The following is a 19,384-nucleotide window of genomic DNA, read 5'->3' as shown; positions in this document are numbered from 1 at the left end:
GCTCACAGCTGGAGGCTCTGAGGGGTCAGGGGCCTTGCAGTTTTGTTCTGGGCTAGTCACCATTTTCAGAGCCCGGTGTCACCAGGCCCAGAAAAGGGTCAGACTCCTGGGGTCCCTGCTGTTAGAGGGAGGAGGGAGTGAGTGTCCTCTGGGAAGGGGTGCACCTTCTGTGGATTTGCTGCTGCTCTGGGGGTTGAGGAAGGGAGGGTGGCATCTTAAGTGTCATGTTACTCCAGGGTCAAATCACATCCTTACATGTCTATGCCCTGGGAGCATCTATTTCGCCAGGGGAGGGGATCTGAGAACTTAAGCTCTGGGCTCCAGGCAGGAGTGTTTCTTCCTGGAAAACGTGAACTTAGCTCGGTGAAGTTTTGGCAGGCTCCTCGTGTGAGCAGGGGCAGCCTCCCTCCCTGTCCTTGGGGCTCATAGCTGCTGAAGACGGAGGTGGTGCCCAGCCAACCCTGGGAGGTTAAGGGGGCAGCTGGGGGTGGGCAGCGTGAGGGATGGAAGCCGAGAGGAGTGGCCGGTCCAGAGCCAGGGGAGGTCGGGTCACAGTGGGCTGTAGGGCATGGGCCCAGGCCGGGCGCGTCACCATCCCCACCCTGACTGCCGCCCCTTCTCCAGCCCCAGAACAGCCTGCCCGACTTGGTCATCTGGATGCTGCAGGGAGACAAGCGCGTGGCCTACCAGCGGGTGCCCGCCCACGAGGTCCTCTTCTCCCGGCGGGGCGCCAACTGCTGTGGCAAGAACTGTGGGAAGCTGCAGACAATTTTTCTCAAAGTGGGTTCTTTTTCCTCAAATCATGATCGTATTTTCTCAGCCCAAGGCCTGTCCCCCTCTCCTTCCATTTCCCCTTCTGTTCTCTATCTGATTCAGAGTCCTTGTGCTCCGATTGGAAGGGGTGGAGGGCTTTGGGTAAAATTACCGCCCTTCCCCTCCCTCCCCACAAAGCCCCTAGACCCCACACACTTGGTCTAGAAAGTCAGCAGGTGAGAGCTGGAATCCTGGTGCTGGGTCTGTGGCCCCAGGCCATGTGGGAAGGCCTGACCCCTGAGGCTGTGCTCACATCCCCGCCAGGTCCCCGGTAGGGGGCCTCAGCCCCAACCCAGGCCTCTGAGAGCCCTAGCACAGACCTGCCTCCACCCACTGCCCACCGCCTTCCACTCCAGCTGGAGTCATGCTCGGGTTCCAGTTCTTCCCTGCGGGAAGGCTGGTATCAGGGCACTGGATGTGCCCACGGCTCTGCCCTGTCGGAGAGCTGGGAGCAACCTGTGGTGTGCCCCACCTCTCCTTCCCTTTCTCCTCCTCCAACACCCATCCTTGCTCCCTCTCCATCATCTCTCAGGGGGTTGACCAGCCTTGGGGTGGGGTGACAGGGAAGTGAGCAGGTACCTGGGGACCCCCTGCCTTCCTCTCTGGGCTAATGTGGGGACATAGAGCTGAGGCTGCTTTGGTCGAGGTACTGGGCATGGTGGTCAGGACACAATTCAGGGAAATCCCTCCCTGCCCTGCAGCTGCCCTGGCCCAAGCGGAGGGTCCCTGTTTGCAGGGCTGGCACTGAGGCTGCCCTGCCACTGAGGAGTGGCCCGGGGAGGCAGGCCTGCCCCTCACTACTTACCTTGGCTCTGCTGGCTTTATAAACTGCCTGGCCTCCAACCTTTCCCTTCCCCATGTCTCTCCTCCCATCCACACCAGGACCGACTCCCGCCTTGCCTCTTCCGGAAGCCATTGTTAATTAAGCTTGGCCTCAAACCTCTGAATGGCTGCTGCTCAACCCATTCATATATTGGCCAGTTGGTCTTGTCACCCCCTGGGGTGGGTAGAGAGGATAGGTTTCGATGGCACAGTGTGTGTGGACAGGTTGCAGGGCTGGCTGGGATCCTGTGTGGCCTTGGGCAAGTTGCCTAACCTCTCTGAACTGCTGGCTGTCTTCTCACCTGTAAAATGAGGATTGGGGTGCTCACTTCACAGGTTGTGAGGATTGAATTAGGTAAAAGAGGTCATGGGTCTTGGCTGGAAGAAGGTGATCGGTGAATATTAGATTCTCTCCCCTCTTCTCCCCTGTTCCTTTTAGGGGGCTCCCTTGCTCCCTGGGGAGAGGAGGCTCCACCAGCACCATGACTAGGGGCTAAGCCAAGGCCAGGGATGAGAAGATATCTGCATGCGGGGTCATTGATACTTCAGAAGAGAGGCCAGGAGGCTGGGGGGTGTCAGGCAGTGGGCTGCCCCCTCCCTCCTGCTCACATGCCACCTGGGGCACGTTCCCCGTGCGATCCTAACCTCCTAGCATCCTGCTTTTCTCGCTCCTAAGCCAGCTCCTCGCCTAGTAGGACAGAAGGGAAAGGAAGCCAGGAGCTGCCCATCTGAGTGGGGTTAACCAGGGAAGGCTGTCTGGCTGGAGTGGGGGTGGGGCTGCAGAAGCACGCCTGGTGGACGCGCTCCGGGCTCCGGGCTCCGGCCTCTCGGCCCTGCAACCTTGGGGAAATGCAAACTGAAAAATTTCCCTGATTCCAAGCAAAAAAAAAAGATATAGAATTGTTTCTCGAAGTCTTCCCCACTGAGTTTATGAGCCCCGCCAGTAGCTCCTGAGCAAGCTCTACAAAAATGTTGGCAGCAAGCAGAGACCAAGAAAACATTGGTGTTTCTTAACTTAAACCAAAGTTGGAAAAAATGAGCAGCAGTGGAGAGGGAGAGGAGCCCCAAACTAGACATTTCTTTATTTGCTGTTGCTATTTTGGGTCCGGCAGGCTGGCCCCGTCTGGGGGAGGGCAGAGGAGAGACTGGGGGTGGATGGGGGGGTCAGGCATTCCTGCCATCTCCCTGGGGCTGGTGGTTTGGAGGGGAAAAGGCCGCTAACCACCCCAGGGGCGAGGATGGCTAAAGTGAACAGTCATGGAGAGGTTTCCCGGGGGTGACACACAGGGTCAGGGGCTCCTCCAGGCTTCGCCGAGGATGAACTGAGAGCAGAGAGGGTGGGTGAAGGGTGAGACTGTCCCTGCCTTGGCATGTCCTGCACCCTGATCCTCTTACCCAGCCTGGGCTTTCCCTCCAGGGACACAGGCCTCCTCTACCAGTTGGAGACCCGTTACCTCGGCCTCCCTTTCCTCTTCTGAACCCATCAAAGCTCCTTTCTCCTTTCATTCAGCTCCCTGTCCCAGAGGAGGTACTCCTCCAGCCTCATGCATAGGAAGCCTAGGTACTTAATGTGTTACTTCCTCTAAAGGACAATGTGTTATTCTAAGAGTGAGGAGCTCTTGCTCCTCAGGCCATATCTGACCCTTGATTTCAATCAAATGGTGAAGTAGTTGTGGAGAATAAACTTTTTATGTTGGGTTGTGGTTATTCCATTTTGGCAGAGCTTCTGAAAGTTTCAGGATAAAAAGCAGTTGAAGACCAGTGAATAGTGGTTAACATGCTGATAAGTACTTGAAAGGGTGGGAATATCAGATGATACACTAACATCCAGCCAAAAAACAAAACAAAACTGAAAATGAAGGGGAAGGCTTTAACTTCTTCCCCTTTTAGACCTGGATCATTGTATCTCCTTCAGAGACAAGTTCTAGAACTGCATTGTCCAATATGGTAGCCAGATGTGGCTATTTACATTTAAATTAATTAAGATTAAATAAAACTAAAAATGTAATTCTTCAGTCACACTAGCCATAAGGGGCTGGTGGCTACCATATTGGGCTGTTCAGATATGAGCCATTTCTATTGTAGCAGAAAGTTCCATTGGACAGTGCTATTCTAGAAGAGAAGAGAAATGAGGATACGGTGGGAGAGGGGAGATTGGGAGATCCTGGTTTAGACATAACCCCTTTCTGCAGAGAGCACCTTGGTGAGGATTATGCAGTCTTCGCCTTTGATGGGAGGAAATCTTGGTAGGTGTGGGGAAGTTTTCTTAATTATACACTCCTTGTCCATGAAATTCTGATAAGTCCTCCAACAGGGCACACACCTAGTAGGGTGTCAGGCTGGTGTGCCCAGGCTAGAGGACCCTCACCCCCAGTTGGGACCTCCTGACCCTGAAGGGGATTGTGGGTTTCTGTCCTTCTCTGGTACCCAGTATCCGATGGAGGGTGTGCCCGGAGCCCGGATGCCAGTGCAGATACGGGTGAAGCTCTGGTTCGGGCTCTCTGTGGATGAGAAGGAGTTCAACCAGTTTGCCGAGGGCAAGCTCTCCGTCTTCGCTGAAACCGTGAGTGCCTGCCAGCCCGCCCCCCGCCCTCCCCAGAGCTGCCATGGCCCCCACTCACGACTCGTTATTGCTTGCTGCCCAGTATGAGAACCAGACCAAGCTGGCCCTGGTCGGGAACTGGGGCACAACGGGCCTCACCTACCCCAAGTTTTCTGACATCACGGGCAAGATCAAGCTACCCAAGGACAGCTTCCGCCCCTCGGCAGGCTGGACCTGGGCTGGAGACTGGTTCGTGTGTCCAGAGAAGACGTGAGTCGTGGGCAGGGACAGCTTGGGGACACCCCTGCCCCGGCCGTTTCTCTGAAAGGCCTCAGCCCTATTAATCCCTCTGCCTACTGCCACCGCCGCTATGCCAGTCATAGGGATGTCCACCTGAGCTCTCCCAGGACGGGGGGCTCACTAGGCAGCCTTCCTTTCTGGAAGGGCTCTAACAATCGGAAAGTCCTTTATTATTAAACCAAAGTTGGCCTCCGTTCAACGTTGCATCCGTTGGTTGTGGCCTTCTCCTCCGAGACCGCAGAAAGCCGTTTCCTCCTCCCCGTGTCAGCCCTCCTCTTGTCTGAGGGCCTTTCGCTCTCTCAGTGCCTCTCAGAGCAACGTGGTCCTTCTCCATCTGCATCGCCATCTCTGCCTCTTTCTCCTCTCTCTCTTTTCCTGTTTGGTTGACATTCAATAACTGGGATTTTTTTTCTTTTTTTGGTTAAAAAAAATTGAAGTATAACATATGTTACAGTCAAGTGCTCAAATCTTAAGCATACGGCTTGATAACATTTTACATTTCTACAACTATCTATTGAGCTTCAACTACCCACCAGGCTTTTGGTGTTCAGTTCTCTTTCTCTTTTTGGTGTCTTTCTCTTTCTTTATCTTGGAAGGTGGTGTGTCCTTCTGTCCGTGAGTGTCTCTAGGTCTCCTGGGTCTTCCCTTGACTCTCTGCCCCCTCCTCCCCCGTCCCCTCCATCTCTCTTGCTGTCGGTTGGGGTGAGGCTGATGCAGGAAGGTTGGCCAGGGCCCTGGGGAGCTGTGCTGGGAGCAGTGGGTGGGTGGGCGTCTGTTCAGCAGAGGCTCTGACTGGCCCTTGCCCGCAGCCTGCTCCATGACACTGACGCTGGCCACCTGAGCTTCGTGGAGGAGGTGTTTGAGAACCAGACCCGGCTCCCTGGAGGCCAGTGGATCTACATGAGTGACAACTACACAGATGTGGTAAGGGGGGCCCTCCAGGGGCAGTGGGCTCTACTTTCCTGGAGTCCTGGACATTTGGGCCCAGGAGGGGCCTGTGGCTCAGAGAAAGGTGGGACATTTTCTCCCCTGCTCCCGTGTCCCCAGCCTCCATGCTCTGGTTAACAGGGCCAGTGTGGGGTCCAGTGTGGGTGGGACACTGACCCTGACTTGCACCAGCAGCTTTGAGGATGTCCATTGTCAAGGCATCTTTTCAGCTTCCCTGATCACATCTGTCTCTTCTCATGCTTGCTCGTCCTAGAATGGGGAGAAGGTGCTGCCCAAGGATGACATCGAATGCCCACTGGGCTGGAAGTGGGAAGATGAAGAGTGGTCCACAGACCTCAATCGGGCTGTCGATGAGCAAGGTGGGCAGCCCAAGAAGCTCGTGAGGCGTGCTGGTAGGGACAGCTGAGTGCAGGGCCCGTGCCCTAGGGCACTGGCCTTCACTGGGCTACTTCATCTGGGGGACTTCCTGGGTGAGCCCTCACTTCAAGGTACAAATTAGGAGTCAGTGGCCGCTCGTGAGTCTGTGAGTGTGCCCCAAATGGAGAGATGGCTTCTGGAGAGATGGGAATGGCTGGGCAATGAGTGATGAGTTCCCCTCCCCCAGGCTGGGAGTACAGCATCACAATCCCCCCGGACCGGAAGCCAAGGCACTGGGTCCCCGCCGAGAAGATGTACTACACACACCGTCGGCGGCGCTGGGTCCGCCTGCGCAGAAGGGACCTCAGCCAGATGGAGGCGCTGAAGAGGGTGAGCTCAGAGGGCGATGGGTGGGGGTGAGGCCCTGGTCAGGGGAGGCCAGCTGGGCACAGGTGCACACCTATGTGTGTCTGGGCACAGGTGTGCATGGGACTTGTACAAGGCACACAGGCTCACTTGAGATCCTCACAGATCACACCCAGCACACACACAGATCACACCCAGCACACGCACAGATGCCTATGACTATGCAAGCACACTAGGAGTTCACATGCAGACCTGGGAGGTGCAAAGACATGCTTAGGATGTGTCCATGGCTGGGTGCCCTAGAGTCTGAGGAAGGGATTTGGAGACGTGCTGCTAATTGAGGCAGTGCTCTCAGGAGTGCCAGGAGCAGGGACGTGGTCTCAGGCATTCACCTTTGGCCTGAGTGGTGGCTTGGGGAGAGGTACACTCTGGAGCACCACAGAATCATCCTCACCTGGAAGCAAGGGGCTGGGTTTGCGCCCTCTCAGCCGTCAGTCATTGGCTAGGGGTTGCGGGGGCTGGCTGGGTCATGGACCTTTCCTGGGGAGCCTGCCCCGTTCGGCAGGGGCAGTTCTCTGGAGAAGGGGCCGCTGGAGCTTGTAGCCGCTGACTCTCCTGGCAGCTGGGGATAGATGCACGGCGTGAGTGCACCGGCTAATAAAGGGGCCTGGGTGGGCTCCATCGGCATTTACCAGAGGACGTGGACACAGTGTGGGCACATATGCCCACTGCCCTGTCTACATACCCATAGAACATGCCGCACCTGCTCCTGGAGCCACACAGATGCCATGTCCCGCACAACCTCAGTGCTCACCTCCCCTGGACCCTCTTGGTTTGTGTGCTTCATTCCCAAGCACACATTTGCATTTTGGTCCAAGAACCAGGTCTCCCCCAGGACCCAAGTCTCTTCCTCTCTATTTGGGCACAGAGAATCTAGAGAGGAGTGTCACTGGGTCCCAGGAGTGGCAAGGCTTTTGGGCAACAAGCTGTTCCTGGCGCCATGAGCCAGACAGACTCTACTGTCTCTGTTGGGGCACCCAGGGGACAGAGGCCAACCTTGCTGGGTGGCATGCCTTGTCTGCTCCCTCGCCACCAGCACCCTCCTGGAGGGGAACACAGCCGGCTTCCAGGCCTGGCACTTGGTCGTTGGGTTCATGACCCAGGCCTGCCTGAGGCAGCTCCTCAAGACAGGCCCAGGTCACTCTCTCTCAGGAGCTGGCTGGGAGGGGACTTCCAGGCCCTGGGAGAGGGCCCCCTCAGAGGACGTGCAGGGGGTCCCTCCACAGCTCACCCAGGCCTAGCCTCACAGAGAAATCACTGGAGCTGGGAAATAGGATTTTCATTGTGCCTCTGAATTGCAGACCCACTTCCATTTTTATAAGCTGGGATGTGAAGAAGAAAAGGAAATGACAAGAAAACCTTGGATTCATGAAATCCACCCCTAATCCAAATAGACAGACAAACCCAAAGCCCAGTGTTTTCATCACTGCTTCAGTCTACCTTCCCTTTCTGGCTCCTTGGATCTCCCACAGCCCAGGGAGCCTCTTCCCCTCCTCATTTTCTGACCCATAGCTGTTGCTGCAGAAGCTGCTCAGGGCCCCTCCTCCAGGAGGCCCTCCCAGGTTTTCCCACATGGAGGGTGCTGGTTTGGGGTGGGTGGAGGGCAGGCAGGGCACAGCTGGAGCAGAGCCCAGGCTGCCTGCAAACCCGCCAGCCTGTTCTCCCCATGCAGCACAGGCAGGCAGAGGCGGAGGGCGAGGGCTGGGAGTACGCCTCGCTCTTTGGCTGGAAGTTCCACCTGGAGTACCGCAAGACGGATGCCTTCCGCCGCCGCCGCTGGCGCCGCCGCATGGAGCCGCTGGAGAAGACGGGGCCTGCAGCCGTGTTTGCCCTCGAGGGGGCCCTGGTACGTCCTGCCCCAGTCCTGGGTCGGGTGGGGTACAGCTTGGTCTCCTAGGGCTGTTCAGGGCTGATGCAGGGGAGGTGCAGGGATGCTCGGGATAGGACTTTGGATGGAGCATTGGCCAGTCATCCTGGTTGCATGTGGGGAAAGTGGGCACCAGTCTGGATGTCCCCCTAAAGTAAAACAGCCCCTGTCCTGGCACCAGAACACCTGCTGCTCCTTTGTGAAGTCAAGATGGGAGCCGGGGGAGAGGACTTTGGCCCTCTGATGGCCTGCCCTGTGGCTGGAGCCAAGGGACCTGACTGTTCGTGAAGATGCTGGCTGGTGTGGGGGTGGGCCCAGAGGCTTTGGCCTTGCCTGTGGGAGTGGTCAGAGAGCTCTAGTGACCCCTGAATGTCCTTGGTTGGACATGAGTCCTCCTGGGACAGAGGCCATTGCTTGGGCATCCCCAGGAATTTGTGGGGAATGTGCCTCAGAAGCTGAGCCCCAGGCTGGCTGTCTTGCCCCAGTGTGCACTTTCTGGAGCCAGCAGAATTGGAGTCAGCTCAAGGTTATCCAAGGTTATCAAGGTTGGATGATATGTTCCCCAAAAGAGATGAGATGCCCTTCCTGGGCAGTCTGAGTGGGGACGTTCAGGGCCAGGACTTAGCCTGTTTCCTGCTTTGTTGGTCTGGGGGTTCCTGGAAGTGGGAATGAGATGCCCAGGATGAGACACCCCCCTTTGAAGTCCAGCCAGGACCGCCTGCCCCCTGTTGGGGCTTTGGGCTGTGACCCTGAGGAGCAGTTCTCACCAGCTGTGCAGGCTGAAGGAATCTAGCATGTCTGTGTGCAGCCAGCTGTGTGTGTGCGTGTGTGTGTGTGTGTGTGTGTGTGTGTGTGTATTTGGTCAGGGTGAGGAGCAGTGGTCTTAGTCCTGGTGCCAGGGCTGGGCACACATCTCTGGGGCAGCGCTGCTGCGAGGGCTGGGGAACTGCAGGGGGCAGGCCCAAGATCTGATGGGGTGGGAACGGGGAAGGGAGTTGGGGCTGGCAGTGGCCCTGAGGAGGAGTGGTCAGGGCCTGGAGGTTCCATCCTGCTCAGGCCTTGATGGTCGGCCAGGCCCAGGGGTGGCAGCATGGGAGAGGAAGCCCTCTAGGGGCCAGGTGTCATCAGAGACACCTGTCACAGGCTCTGGTGGGAGCCCCTTCCTGGTCTTGAGGCCAAGTTGTGGGGAGGCCGAGAGGAGACGGCAGAGCCCTAGGCTCCCTGGACCACTGAGCTGGCACTCAGGCTAGGGTAGGAGCAGGGCAGGGGGGAACTGCCACCCAGGTTGGAGCAGGCACAGCTGAGGAGTCTTGTGGGGCAGGGCTGGTGTTCGATGACTCCCTTTGTCTTGTCAGAAAGGGCCTGGCTTGGGCACAGGGCAGGGTCTGGGGGATGTTCATGTGGCACCAGCGGAGAGGTGGGGGCCTCGGCAGACCTCAGAGTCAGGGCCAGGGCCGAGGGGGCTGGGCAGGCACCCGAAGGAAGCAGGACTGTTTCCATCAGACGGAAACTCAACTCACATGGGCTAAAGAGAGAAAAGGGGTTGAAGGGCTCAGGCATCTGGGAAGAGCCTGAGAAGTGAATTGGGCATCAGGCCTGGCAGGAAATAGGGGTTCATACAGTGTCCTGGACTCTGTGTTTCTGGCTGCTCCTCTGTGTTGGCCTTGTTCTCACACTGGCTCGCTCCATGTGGTAGCAAAGATGGCACCCGTGACAGAAGGCTGGCATCATCTTTACAGCCGACGAAGCCCTGCTAGATAAAATAGCACAGCCCCACGCCAGCGTCCTCTATTTTCCTCTCAGCTGGAGACCCCAGAGGAGTGAGTGTTCTTTCTCCAGAACCAGTAACAGTCTTGTGTGTGGCTGACTGGCTCTGTGTGGTCCTGTGCCTACACCAGTCCCTGAGCCTGAGGGTGAGGAACGGAACATTCTGATTGGCCATCCTGGGTCACTCCCCTTTTCTGTGGTTGACAGCACCACCAGGTTGGGGAGAAGAGCATCTGAAAATGAAAAAAAACCCAAAACAGTGCTGGGCAAAGAGCTATAGATGACACCCACAGGACTCTTCAGTGAGCAGTAGGGAGCTAGTGTGGGTTGTTGAGCGGAGGAGTGCTCTGGTCAGAGCTGGGCCTTAGGGCCATTAGGTCAAGTAGTCAAGGAGGATGGTTGGGGAGGGAGAGCATCCCAGCAGGAGACCATCAGGAGTCTTGGTTAGAGATTGGGACAAGGTGGCCATCTGCGGTGGGAGCCGTGGGACCAAGTGGAGCGACGTGGAGAAGCAGTGCTTGGGGAGGGAAGGGTCACATAGGCCTCAGAGGTTCCACTGGGTGGACGAGGGGGCCACTCCCATCTCCACGCCGCAGGGTGGGGTGGACCTGGGCTGCGATGAGTTCACGGTTGGCCCTAAAAGTGTGACACACACACGGTGAAGGGCTGTGTCAGGAAGATGGATCGGGTGGCTGCCTGCCAGGTGGCCCATGGCAGGGAGGCTGGGAGGCGTGGGGGCTGAGCATCAGCTGTGAGGTGAGGGGGCCAGGAGGAGAGAGGGCGCAAAGCCAGAGGTGCCCAGAGACACGTGGACGAAAGCGTGGACGGGCTCTGGGGCTGGCCAGGGTCTGGGGGAAGAAGACCAGCAAGGCTGGAGGACCCACTGCCAAGCTGTCACGGCTCGGTGACTGGGAGAGCGAAGCGGGGCATTTCCCAGAACAGAGAAACCAATCCGTTTCTTCTTCCTGTGGGAGAAAGTGTCATGAGGGAGCACAGAAATCGAATGTCAGTCAACAGCCATGGGAAGGTGATTGAGTGCTATGCAGGTGTGGCTCGCCTGTGATATGTGGAAGAAACCAGCACAGTGGAGCCCTCTGAGTCCCCGGGGGAACTTTGCTGACATAGGGAACCAGAGCAGACAGTGGTTGGAGAGGCTGGATCCCACAAACCTGGAGCTGGAGGACAGAGTTTTGGGAAGTCTTTAAGTGCAGCCGGCATTTGGATAGGGCCACGGCCCATTGGACAGGAACTGTCTGGACTACTCTCCTTGAGTGAATGGAGCCCCCACTGGCCATCCACACACACACTCCCCTTCCGTGGTCACCTTTACATGCTCTTGCCGGGGTCAAGCACAGCCTGGCCTCTTGTCCCTGAGCCTGTGGTCTTTCGTCCCGGGATGTACTGATGCCCCAGCAGGCACCAGGGCTCAAGTCCACCCTGCATTATGGGGGCAGACAGTTGGGTTCCCTGGGTGCCAGGACCCAGCCGCTGTTCTGGGGGCTGGCCTTTGCCCACTGGGCACCGATGCCTGCTGATTCGCTTGGCAGGGGTGTGGCGGGACGGGCGATGTTTCTGAGTGGTGCAGGTTTGGTTTGAATTCTGCCTCCTCTGCTTCAGCTGTGGACAGGTCACTTATCCCTTTAGTGACTTTGTTAGCTCACTCATGAAAGTCACCGCGTCCTAGGGTCCTTGAAGGATTAAGGACATGACCCATATAAAGAAGTGCTTCTCAGTTAATGAACATAGAGCCATCTGGGGATCTTGTTAAAATGCACGCCCTTGATTCGGTGTCCAGGTGGGGCCCGAGAGTCTCCGTTTCTAACAGGCCTCCAGGTGATGCTGATGCTGCTGGTCCAAGGACCATCCTCGAGTAGCGAGGCTGTGAAGTACATAGTACATCATGAAGATGAGGGAGGGGGTCACATCGGCCCCCTCACCTGGATGCCTTTCTGAGGGAGGCAGGGTGTTTCTATTCCTGGCTGTAGGTGTGTGGCCAGGGTCCTGGAGAGGGAGGCAGGGAAAGATGACATGTTCTCCCTGCTCCCCAGTGGGAGGAAAAGTGATCTAATGATCCCCTGATCTGATGGTGGAGGCCTGGCCCATGGGGAACTCCTGTCTGATTAGCAGAGAGACATTCACATGTGAATGCAAATAAAGATGCAGTAGACTCTGCATCCTTGAAGTGCTGGAGGGCAGAATACGAGTCCTTCCAGAGTGACGGTGCCTAATGAGGGAAGCTTCCTGGAGGACGACCCTGGGAGGCAGAGCTTGAAGGAGTCCAGGGAAGGATGTGGGTGGTGGCCAGGTGGCCTTCCTGGTAATCTGACATTTGTGGATGTCTGGGCCCAAGGACCAGGCCTGTGGCGCCCCCTTGCCTCCTACCACCCCTCCCCTGGCCCTTGCATCCACCAGCAGGCTGGGCCTCGCTTGACAGCTCCCTTCCTGAAGACGTCTCGCTGGAAGGCAGGCCCTGTCTGCTCATTAGCACGGGCAGCCTTTCCCTGAAACCTTCTGCTGGGGCCAAGCCTGGCTCCCTCTGCGGAGCGGGAGGCCCTGGCTCTGTCTGCTAATCGTCTGCTGTCTCCATCCCGAGCATTATTTTATTTTCGTATTATTCTTTTTCCAGCTAATATCCTGGCATTCCCAAAGACACCGGGTTTCATAATCTTCCTGGCGTTCCCAGGGAGCTGGGAAGCGGAGCACAAAGCTGCTATTATAGCGTGTTCCCTGCAGCCTCCCTCTCCTTGCCCCACACCCCTTGCTGCCGCCGCCACCACAGCCGCTCCCACCCAGTCACCCCCTCCCGACGCCACCGGCCTCTCTGGGAACTCTGGTGACGGCTGCCGGGATGAGCTCACAGAATCCGGCCTGTCGCCCTTGCCCTGGGCCTGCCCTCCATGCGCGAGGATTTTTCCAGAGCCCTACCTCTGCGCTTGGCTCTGAGCATTGGGAAGGGTTTTCTGAGATGCCTGAGCCTGGGCAGGGAGGGGAGGAGACGGAGACTCAGAGACTGGGCAACATGTGCTCCTAGTCTTGGAGGTTTTTAGAGCTGGAAGGAACTTGCATGTTTGAAAGGCACTCTCCACCTGGCTTTGGAGCCGCTTGAACTTGGATGCAAAGTTGTGGGTGTGCATGTGTGATCTGTGTGTGCAAGTGTGTTTGATGTGTAAGCATGTGTGTGATGTGTGTGCACACAATATGTCTGCAGCGTGCACGGGTGTGTGATATGTATGTGTAGTTGTGTACGAATGTGTGCATGTGTGATTTGTATGCGTGTGCAGCGTGCATGTGTGTCTGTGATGGGTAAATTCTGGTGTAAGATTCATGGTTTTCTCCAGTTCTCAAGGGCATCCTGGACCCCAGAAAGAACAGTTACTAAAATATATTTTATCATATGCCAAAGACCGGGCTGAGGGCTTTATGTGCATTTTCTCATTTTATCCTCACAGGGACCCCAGAAGGCTGGATTCTAGTATTATGCCCATTTTACAGTTGGGAGACATGGGCACTGTCCAATTCAGTAGCCACTAGCCGCATGTAGCTATTTAAATTTACATTTAAAGTAATTAAAATAGGAAAATTCAGTTCCCCAGGCACACTAGCCACATTTCTAGTGCTCACAAGCCGCACCTGGCTAGTGGCTACCATGTTGGATGGTGCAGCTATAGAACATTCCATCATTGTAGAAAGTTCCATTGGACAGTGCTGCTCCAGAACAACTCTGAGCCTCTTAATTTAGCCCAGAAGAAACTGAGGCCTGAGAAGGGGTTTGCTCAGTGGCACAGGATGAGTCAGTTCTAGAACCAAGGCCAGAATGGCAGGCTCTTCTGCCCTCTCTCCCCAGCTTCATCTCCCCACTCCTATTAGGGTGTAAAGTCCTCCCCAAATAGAGGGCCCTTCAGTGGCCCAGGGAGGGTCCTGGACAGCTGGCTAGAGCCCTAGGCTGTGGGCATCACCCTTCTTGTCTTGTAGCCAGCCAGCTTGGCCTCCCTGGAGCAGTCCAGCAGTTAGAGAGGAACTGACACCACTACCCCCACCCCAGGAAGCCTCCAGTTGGTTGGCAGAGGCCTGCGTCCTGACCTGAAGTGGAGAGGACCTACAGGGACAGGCATTCCAAGCCCAAGCCCGGAGGCAGGGAAGGCAGATGAGAGGTGGAAGTGCTGGGAAGGGGGTCAGGGAGAGGCTGGTGCCAGAGAGGAGTAATTTGAGATTTGAGCTGGCTGAGAAGGAGGTCAGATGTGGGTGGGGAGGGGAGGAGCCGTCTCTGGACCTGGATGAAACTCGGCTGTGTGCAGGGCACCACCCAGGCACGGTTCCCAGAGTGGGCACTTTGAGCAAGGGCGGCACGTGGGAGGTGAGAAGGGTTTGCATCGTTAAGTAACCAAGGTCCCCAGCTGGGTCTGCGGGCAGTTGGGAGGCAGCTCTGTGTGTCCCAGGATTCCGTTTCTTGAATATGCTGGTTGAGCACCTGTTCTGTGGCTGGCGTTGTGCTAGCAGGGGTGGGCTGAGGGCCTGCTCCCCTCTCATCAGGGGCCTCCCTGCCTCCTGCTCTCCCACATAGAAGGACCATTTGGGTAATTCCTCTAAATGTGTGGGCCGTGGGTCTGTCTTGCTCAAGGTTTGGACGCTGAAGTCTAGAGGGTCTGATTGTCTGTGTACCTGAGACAAAATGCCAGCATGCAGGCATGCATGGGTGCTGAGGAGTGTGTGTGTCCCAGCTGGGTGGGCGTGGTGGGTGACCCCCATGTGTGTCGTTATCCATGTATGAGAGTTTGCATCCACACTTACTAGGGTGACCTTATAATCTATTGTCTGGTCTGGGATGCTTTTCATAATCATGCTGGAAAACATAAGCTTTTCATAAGCTTTCGTAAGCTAGGACCATGCAAGGGAAACTGGGACAGATGGTTGTTCTGATTAGGGAGGCACTCTGGGCCAGGAGAAAACCTGCTTGAGCATTCTTTGCAACCTCCACGTTCTCGAGACGTGGAAAGCCTAGAGGACACACATGCACACATGGATGCTCGTGCCAGGCCACACGTGGCATCATGGATTCTCCAGGTTTCCCAGTTCTACTCCCTGGTTCCCCAGGGGCTGGCCGGTAGTTTTGCAAAGAGTTTTGCAGCTGCTTCCGAGCCCTGGCTCCAGCTGTAAATTAAATGGGGTTGCACCCTTGCCTGCTTTTCCACTTAAGGTTGCAATCAGCCCTGATTAGGAAGGAGGCCTGTGTTCCTGAGTTCTCTCTTTTCCAGGGTTCTCCCCTGGCCTGGCCTGCTGGCCTGTGTGGGCTTTCCCTGGAGGCTGAGGCCAGGGCACCCAGAGCAGTGATGTGGCCCTGACTTGGCACTCAGCCCGGTCTTGCCCCAGAGCACTGCTCAGGCGCTGAGTTCTGATGGGGAAGCAGGAGCTGGGAAGAGCCCTGTGGGGATGCAGGGAGACCCCTGGCTCTGTCAGCTCATTTCCCGTGCAACCCTAGGGAAAACATTAATGTCTTTGGGCCCCAGTCTTCTCACTTATCAGATGGGGGTGCTAACAACACAGTAACAATAACCTCCCTTTACAGAGCAGGGGGTGGCAAACCACGGCCCACAGGCCAAGTCCGGCCCTCTGCCTATTGTGTAAATAAGGCTTTATTAGCACAGCCATGCTCATTCGTGTCGTATTGTGTATGGCTGCTATCTTGCTACAGTGGCAGCTGAGTAGTTGCAACAGAGGCCATGTGGCCCATCAAGGCGAAAGTATGTACTCTCTGGCCCTTTGTGGACAAAGTTTGCCAACTGTTCTAGAGCATTTGCCATGCGTCAGGCATTGCCCTCTGCCCCGTTCGTGTACTGTCTCATCTAAACCTCCCAGCAATCCTGAGGTAGGTTTTACTAATACTCCCATTTTACAGGGAAGCAAACTGAGGCACAGAGGAGACAAGTAATAATTATTCTAGCGGTGTTTCCTCACATGAGTGTTGTGAACAATCTTATGGATAATGGTGGGGCTGTGCAGGGTTTATGGCTCTCTGCCCTACGTTGTCATTTGTTTGGATGTCCCAGCAAAGCCGAGAGTGAAGAAGAGACTCTGGCAGGTCACCCTAGGGCTGTGCTTAACCCTAGGGTCAGTGTTTAAGTGGCTCTCTGGGAAAAAATCCAGAAAACAAATCCAGCTTGATGTGTAGCATTTGCTGATTTCCGTGGTATAAATATGCCTGCGGTGGCCGATCCCAAGCCAGCAAGGTGAGATCGCTGAATAGAGGGATGGAAGAGACGGGCCGAGCGCACAGTTGTGGAGGATTTCCACCTACAGACACACTCCATGTGAATAACCGCAGGCGCAGGATCACAGTAAAAGGCAACAGAATGATTAGGAACTGATGAGTTTGAGTATTTATCACCCTTGTTTTTAACATAATTTCTGAAGTTATAAATTTATATGATTTAATTTTTATAGATGGCTGTGTTTAACAGCCAGCTTGCAAAATGGCTGAAAATTTAATAATCTGCTCTCATGAGCCATGGGAGCCGCCTCCAGCTCCTGCTGCTCCTGGGGCCCCCAATCCTGTTTACATCAGTAAAGAGATGGGGGCCCCCAATAGTAGCACCCTTTCTGACAGCAGTGTCACCTGTGCTCTTCAGGTCCGTCGTACAGAGAAATTGAGTCCTCGTAAAGTGAGGGGGGCAGCTAGCCCCTGAAACCCATGTGTTGACTCTGCTTGGGCAAGGGGTGCCCTGGTGGCCCCCTGAGATCCCTCTGAGGCTCTGTTGCTTCCTTCCTGGCCACCTTCCCGCTGTGGCTCTGTCCCCCACCTCCTCGGCCCTGGGGGGCCCCACCGCTCAGCCTGTGCTCTTTGCTGCATCCACCTCTGCTCTTGCCCCTCCCGTCCGCCTCCCTCCTCTGCTTTATAGATCCTCAGGCAGACCTCTGGGTCCTGCCTGGGGCCATGCGCCATTGCCCGAGGGAGGAGGTGTGTGTGTGTGTGACAGACAACCTGTGGCGCGGAAGGCGTCTCAGACACACTACTGGTCAGGTGCTCGGCCTTGGATCCAATTTAGGTGGGTCGAGGAGTTCCCTTCTTAGGTGTCTTGTTTGCCCAGAAACTGCCCACCTCCTCCCAGTGTGGTGGCTACACCGAGGTCCTGGGACGTCAGCCAAAGCAGGTAAGGTGGGCTTGGCTGCTGGCTCTGGGGACCCCTGGGGGACCCCTATGGCATCTGGGAAGGAGAGAGTCCCTCCCACTGCTAAGCTCAGGCACCTCCAGGGAGCTGTGGCCGCCAGCCGGGCAGCAGCGGGTTTGGAGGCGGCCCAGTCTCCTGGGCGAGCAGCAGGATTCCTTACACAGCTAGCCCCGAGACGGAGTGCGTGGCCACAGACCGGGTGGCTGCCAGCCCCAGCCCGAGAGTCGCATCGGCATGAGCTATGGAGGCAGGAATGTGACTGCGGGAAACCCAACGCCCTGGGCCTGGCCCTGGGGCCGGGGAAGAGTTGGAGTGTGGAGTAGGGGTGAAGGGTGGGTGGGCGGAAGCCAGAGCATCAGCCGCCCCTGCAGCCTGGCTCTGCCCAGGGCTCTGAGTGAGAGCAGAAGGAAGCTAGCCCTCCTTGCCCTGCCCCTTGCCCCTCTAGGAGCCTTTCCCCTAAGGTTGGGATGGGGGCTCCAACTGCGCTCCCTGTTCCAGCACCTTCCTCCTTCCCCTCCTCCAGGAAGCCTTCCTGAATGGGACCTTCCAGGGGCACACCCCGTTTCATTCCACCCCACAGGTGGCCCCATCCTGGGGTGTAGGGAGGCCACATCTCTCGTTCTTTCTGTAGTGGTGTCTGACCCTGAGGGTGGAAGATGCTGTCTGAGGCACACTTTCCTGTCCCTTCCCCTGGGACCTGAGCTTGAACACTGCACACGGGGCTCAGGGCCGGGAATGCTGGTGAATCATTTCATGTGGTAAATCTACTGGGTGCCTACTAAGTGTCAGGTACTGGGCTGGGCGAAGGGGATACAGGAGTGCCTTACCTATACACACGGAGAGATGGGTGCAGGAGAGAAGCTAGGAGAGGCTGAGTGGAGGCCACTGATGAGGACAGGGCAGTCAAGGAGTATCCAGGCCTCAGTGATGACTGAGCTGAAGGAATAGCTCAAGTTAGCTCATCTGGAGGACATTCTAGGTCAAGAGAACAGCCTATGCCAAGGTCCTGTGGCAGATGGAAGGTGATGGGTTCTAAATTTAAAGAAAGCCAGAGGTCAGAGAATAAGGGGGAGAAGGTATTGTTTATTGTTTAGCATGAGACAAGAGAGATGAAAGAGTTAACCTGACACCACTAGCACCGTTACTGAGTGCTGACTATGTGTAGGTACCTGCCACAGGCCTCGCCATGGGTGCATTTCATTTCATTTTCTCTGGTGGTTCTCAATTGGAGGCAATTTCTATCCCCCACCTCATCCCCCAGGGGACAGTTGACAACGTCTGGAGATATTTTTGGTGGTCACAATTGAGAGGTGTGAGGTGCTATGGGCGTCTAGTGGGTAGAGGCGAGGGATGCTGCTAAACATCCTATGTGCAGGACAGCCCCCACAACAATGAATTATCTGGCCCAAAATATCAATAGTGCCGAGGTTGCAAACCCTGCCCTTTCCTCAATAGCCCTACACAGTGGGTGTCACCACGATTGCCACTTGACGGTGAGGAGCCTGAGTTTCAGGAACAGAGCTTCTCTGTGGCACCCAGCTGCCCTTCTCCCCACACTGGGAGCTGCAGGCACGTTCCTCTCCCTCTCCCCTGCGTGGGGTCTGATGTCCGGGGAGCGGCAGCCCGGACATCATGCTGGAGCCTCAGGGTCTGTAAAGTGAATAAGCTGCCTTGACTTTCTGCTCTGCGCGCCCGAGATGCTGCTGCCCACCGCGAGCTTTAGACGTCTGCAGGCTGCTTGTTGGTCTCACGATAACACAGTTGCTTTGCCTCTGTGGCTGTAGTTCCTGTCTCTGAGACGAAGGCAGTAACCGTCCCTGTCTGTAAGGCGTCGTCAGGATTGAACACGTGTGTTCCCAGCTCTTAGAATAGCCCCTGGGCCTGTTCAGTGCCATGTCGCTGGGAGGAGTCGTCACTGCTGCGCCTCCTCTGTCCACATCATCGTGTTCTCGGGGGTCCTTCCCTCAAGTCAGGCTCAGCCCCCAGAAAGTTCCTTTAGCTCCAACATTTCCCTCCAAGAAAAGGGTGATTGCGTGATGGAGGGGCATTTATGGAGCGGGGCCTCAACTTGGATTTTATTTGTTCATTCAGTTTCTGTGCCAGGCTCTGTAGTAGGTTCTGGGGACACAGCAGTGCCCTCACAGAGCCCGCAATCTAGGGGTGCGGTAACAATGAACAAGAGTGTTAATATGTCAGACATTTGGGGTAACGAGCTGTGCTATAAAGAGCATAAAGCTGCAGAAGAGGGCAGAGAGCACCACCGTGGGGGGCGTGTGCGCATGAGTGTATGGGGGGTGTGGGGTGTCCTTACTGCTGGAGACTCAATTCAGAGGCCACGGCCGGGCTGGCCGGCCTATTCTCTGCTCCCAGGGTTTGAGG

At 56.3% G+C, this 19,384-nt stretch overlaps 1 protein-coding gene across 16 annotated transcripts in view; it reads left to right on the top strand.

Moving 5' to 3' along the window:
• Positions 1-19,384, top strand: part of DYSF (dysferlin) — a 203,296-nt gene that overhangs the window by 95,969 nt on the left and 87,943 nt on the right. For all 16 annotated transcript variants that reach the window (XM_004435553.3, XM_004435548.3, XM_004435559.3 and 13 more), the window contains 7 exons: positions 625-780; positions 4,067-4,198; positions 4,281-4,447; positions 5,287-5,401; positions 5,679-5,784; positions 6,030-6,172; positions 7,881-8,054. In XM_004435553.3, coding sequence (XP_004435610.1) covers positions 625-780; positions 4,067-4,198; positions 4,281-4,447; positions 5,287-5,401; positions 5,679-5,784; positions 6,030-6,172; positions 7,881-8,054 — 993 coding nt within the window. The remainder of the gene's footprint in view (positions 1-624; positions 781-4,066; positions 4,199-4,280; positions 4,448-5,286; positions 5,402-5,678; positions 5,785-6,029; positions 6,173-7,880; positions 8,055-19,384) is intronic.

Source organism: Ceratotherium simum, chromosome 11, assembly GCF_057802395.1.
Source record: "Ceratotherium simum simum isolate JZ-2026a chromosome 11, ASM5780239v1, whole genome shotgun sequence".
NCBI lineage: Eukaryota > Metazoa > Chordata > Mammalia > Perissodactyla > Rhinocerotidae > Ceratotherium > Ceratotherium simum.
Note: the sequence above shows the minus strand (reverse complement) of the source record. Positions and strands in the feature narration are given on the sequence as shown.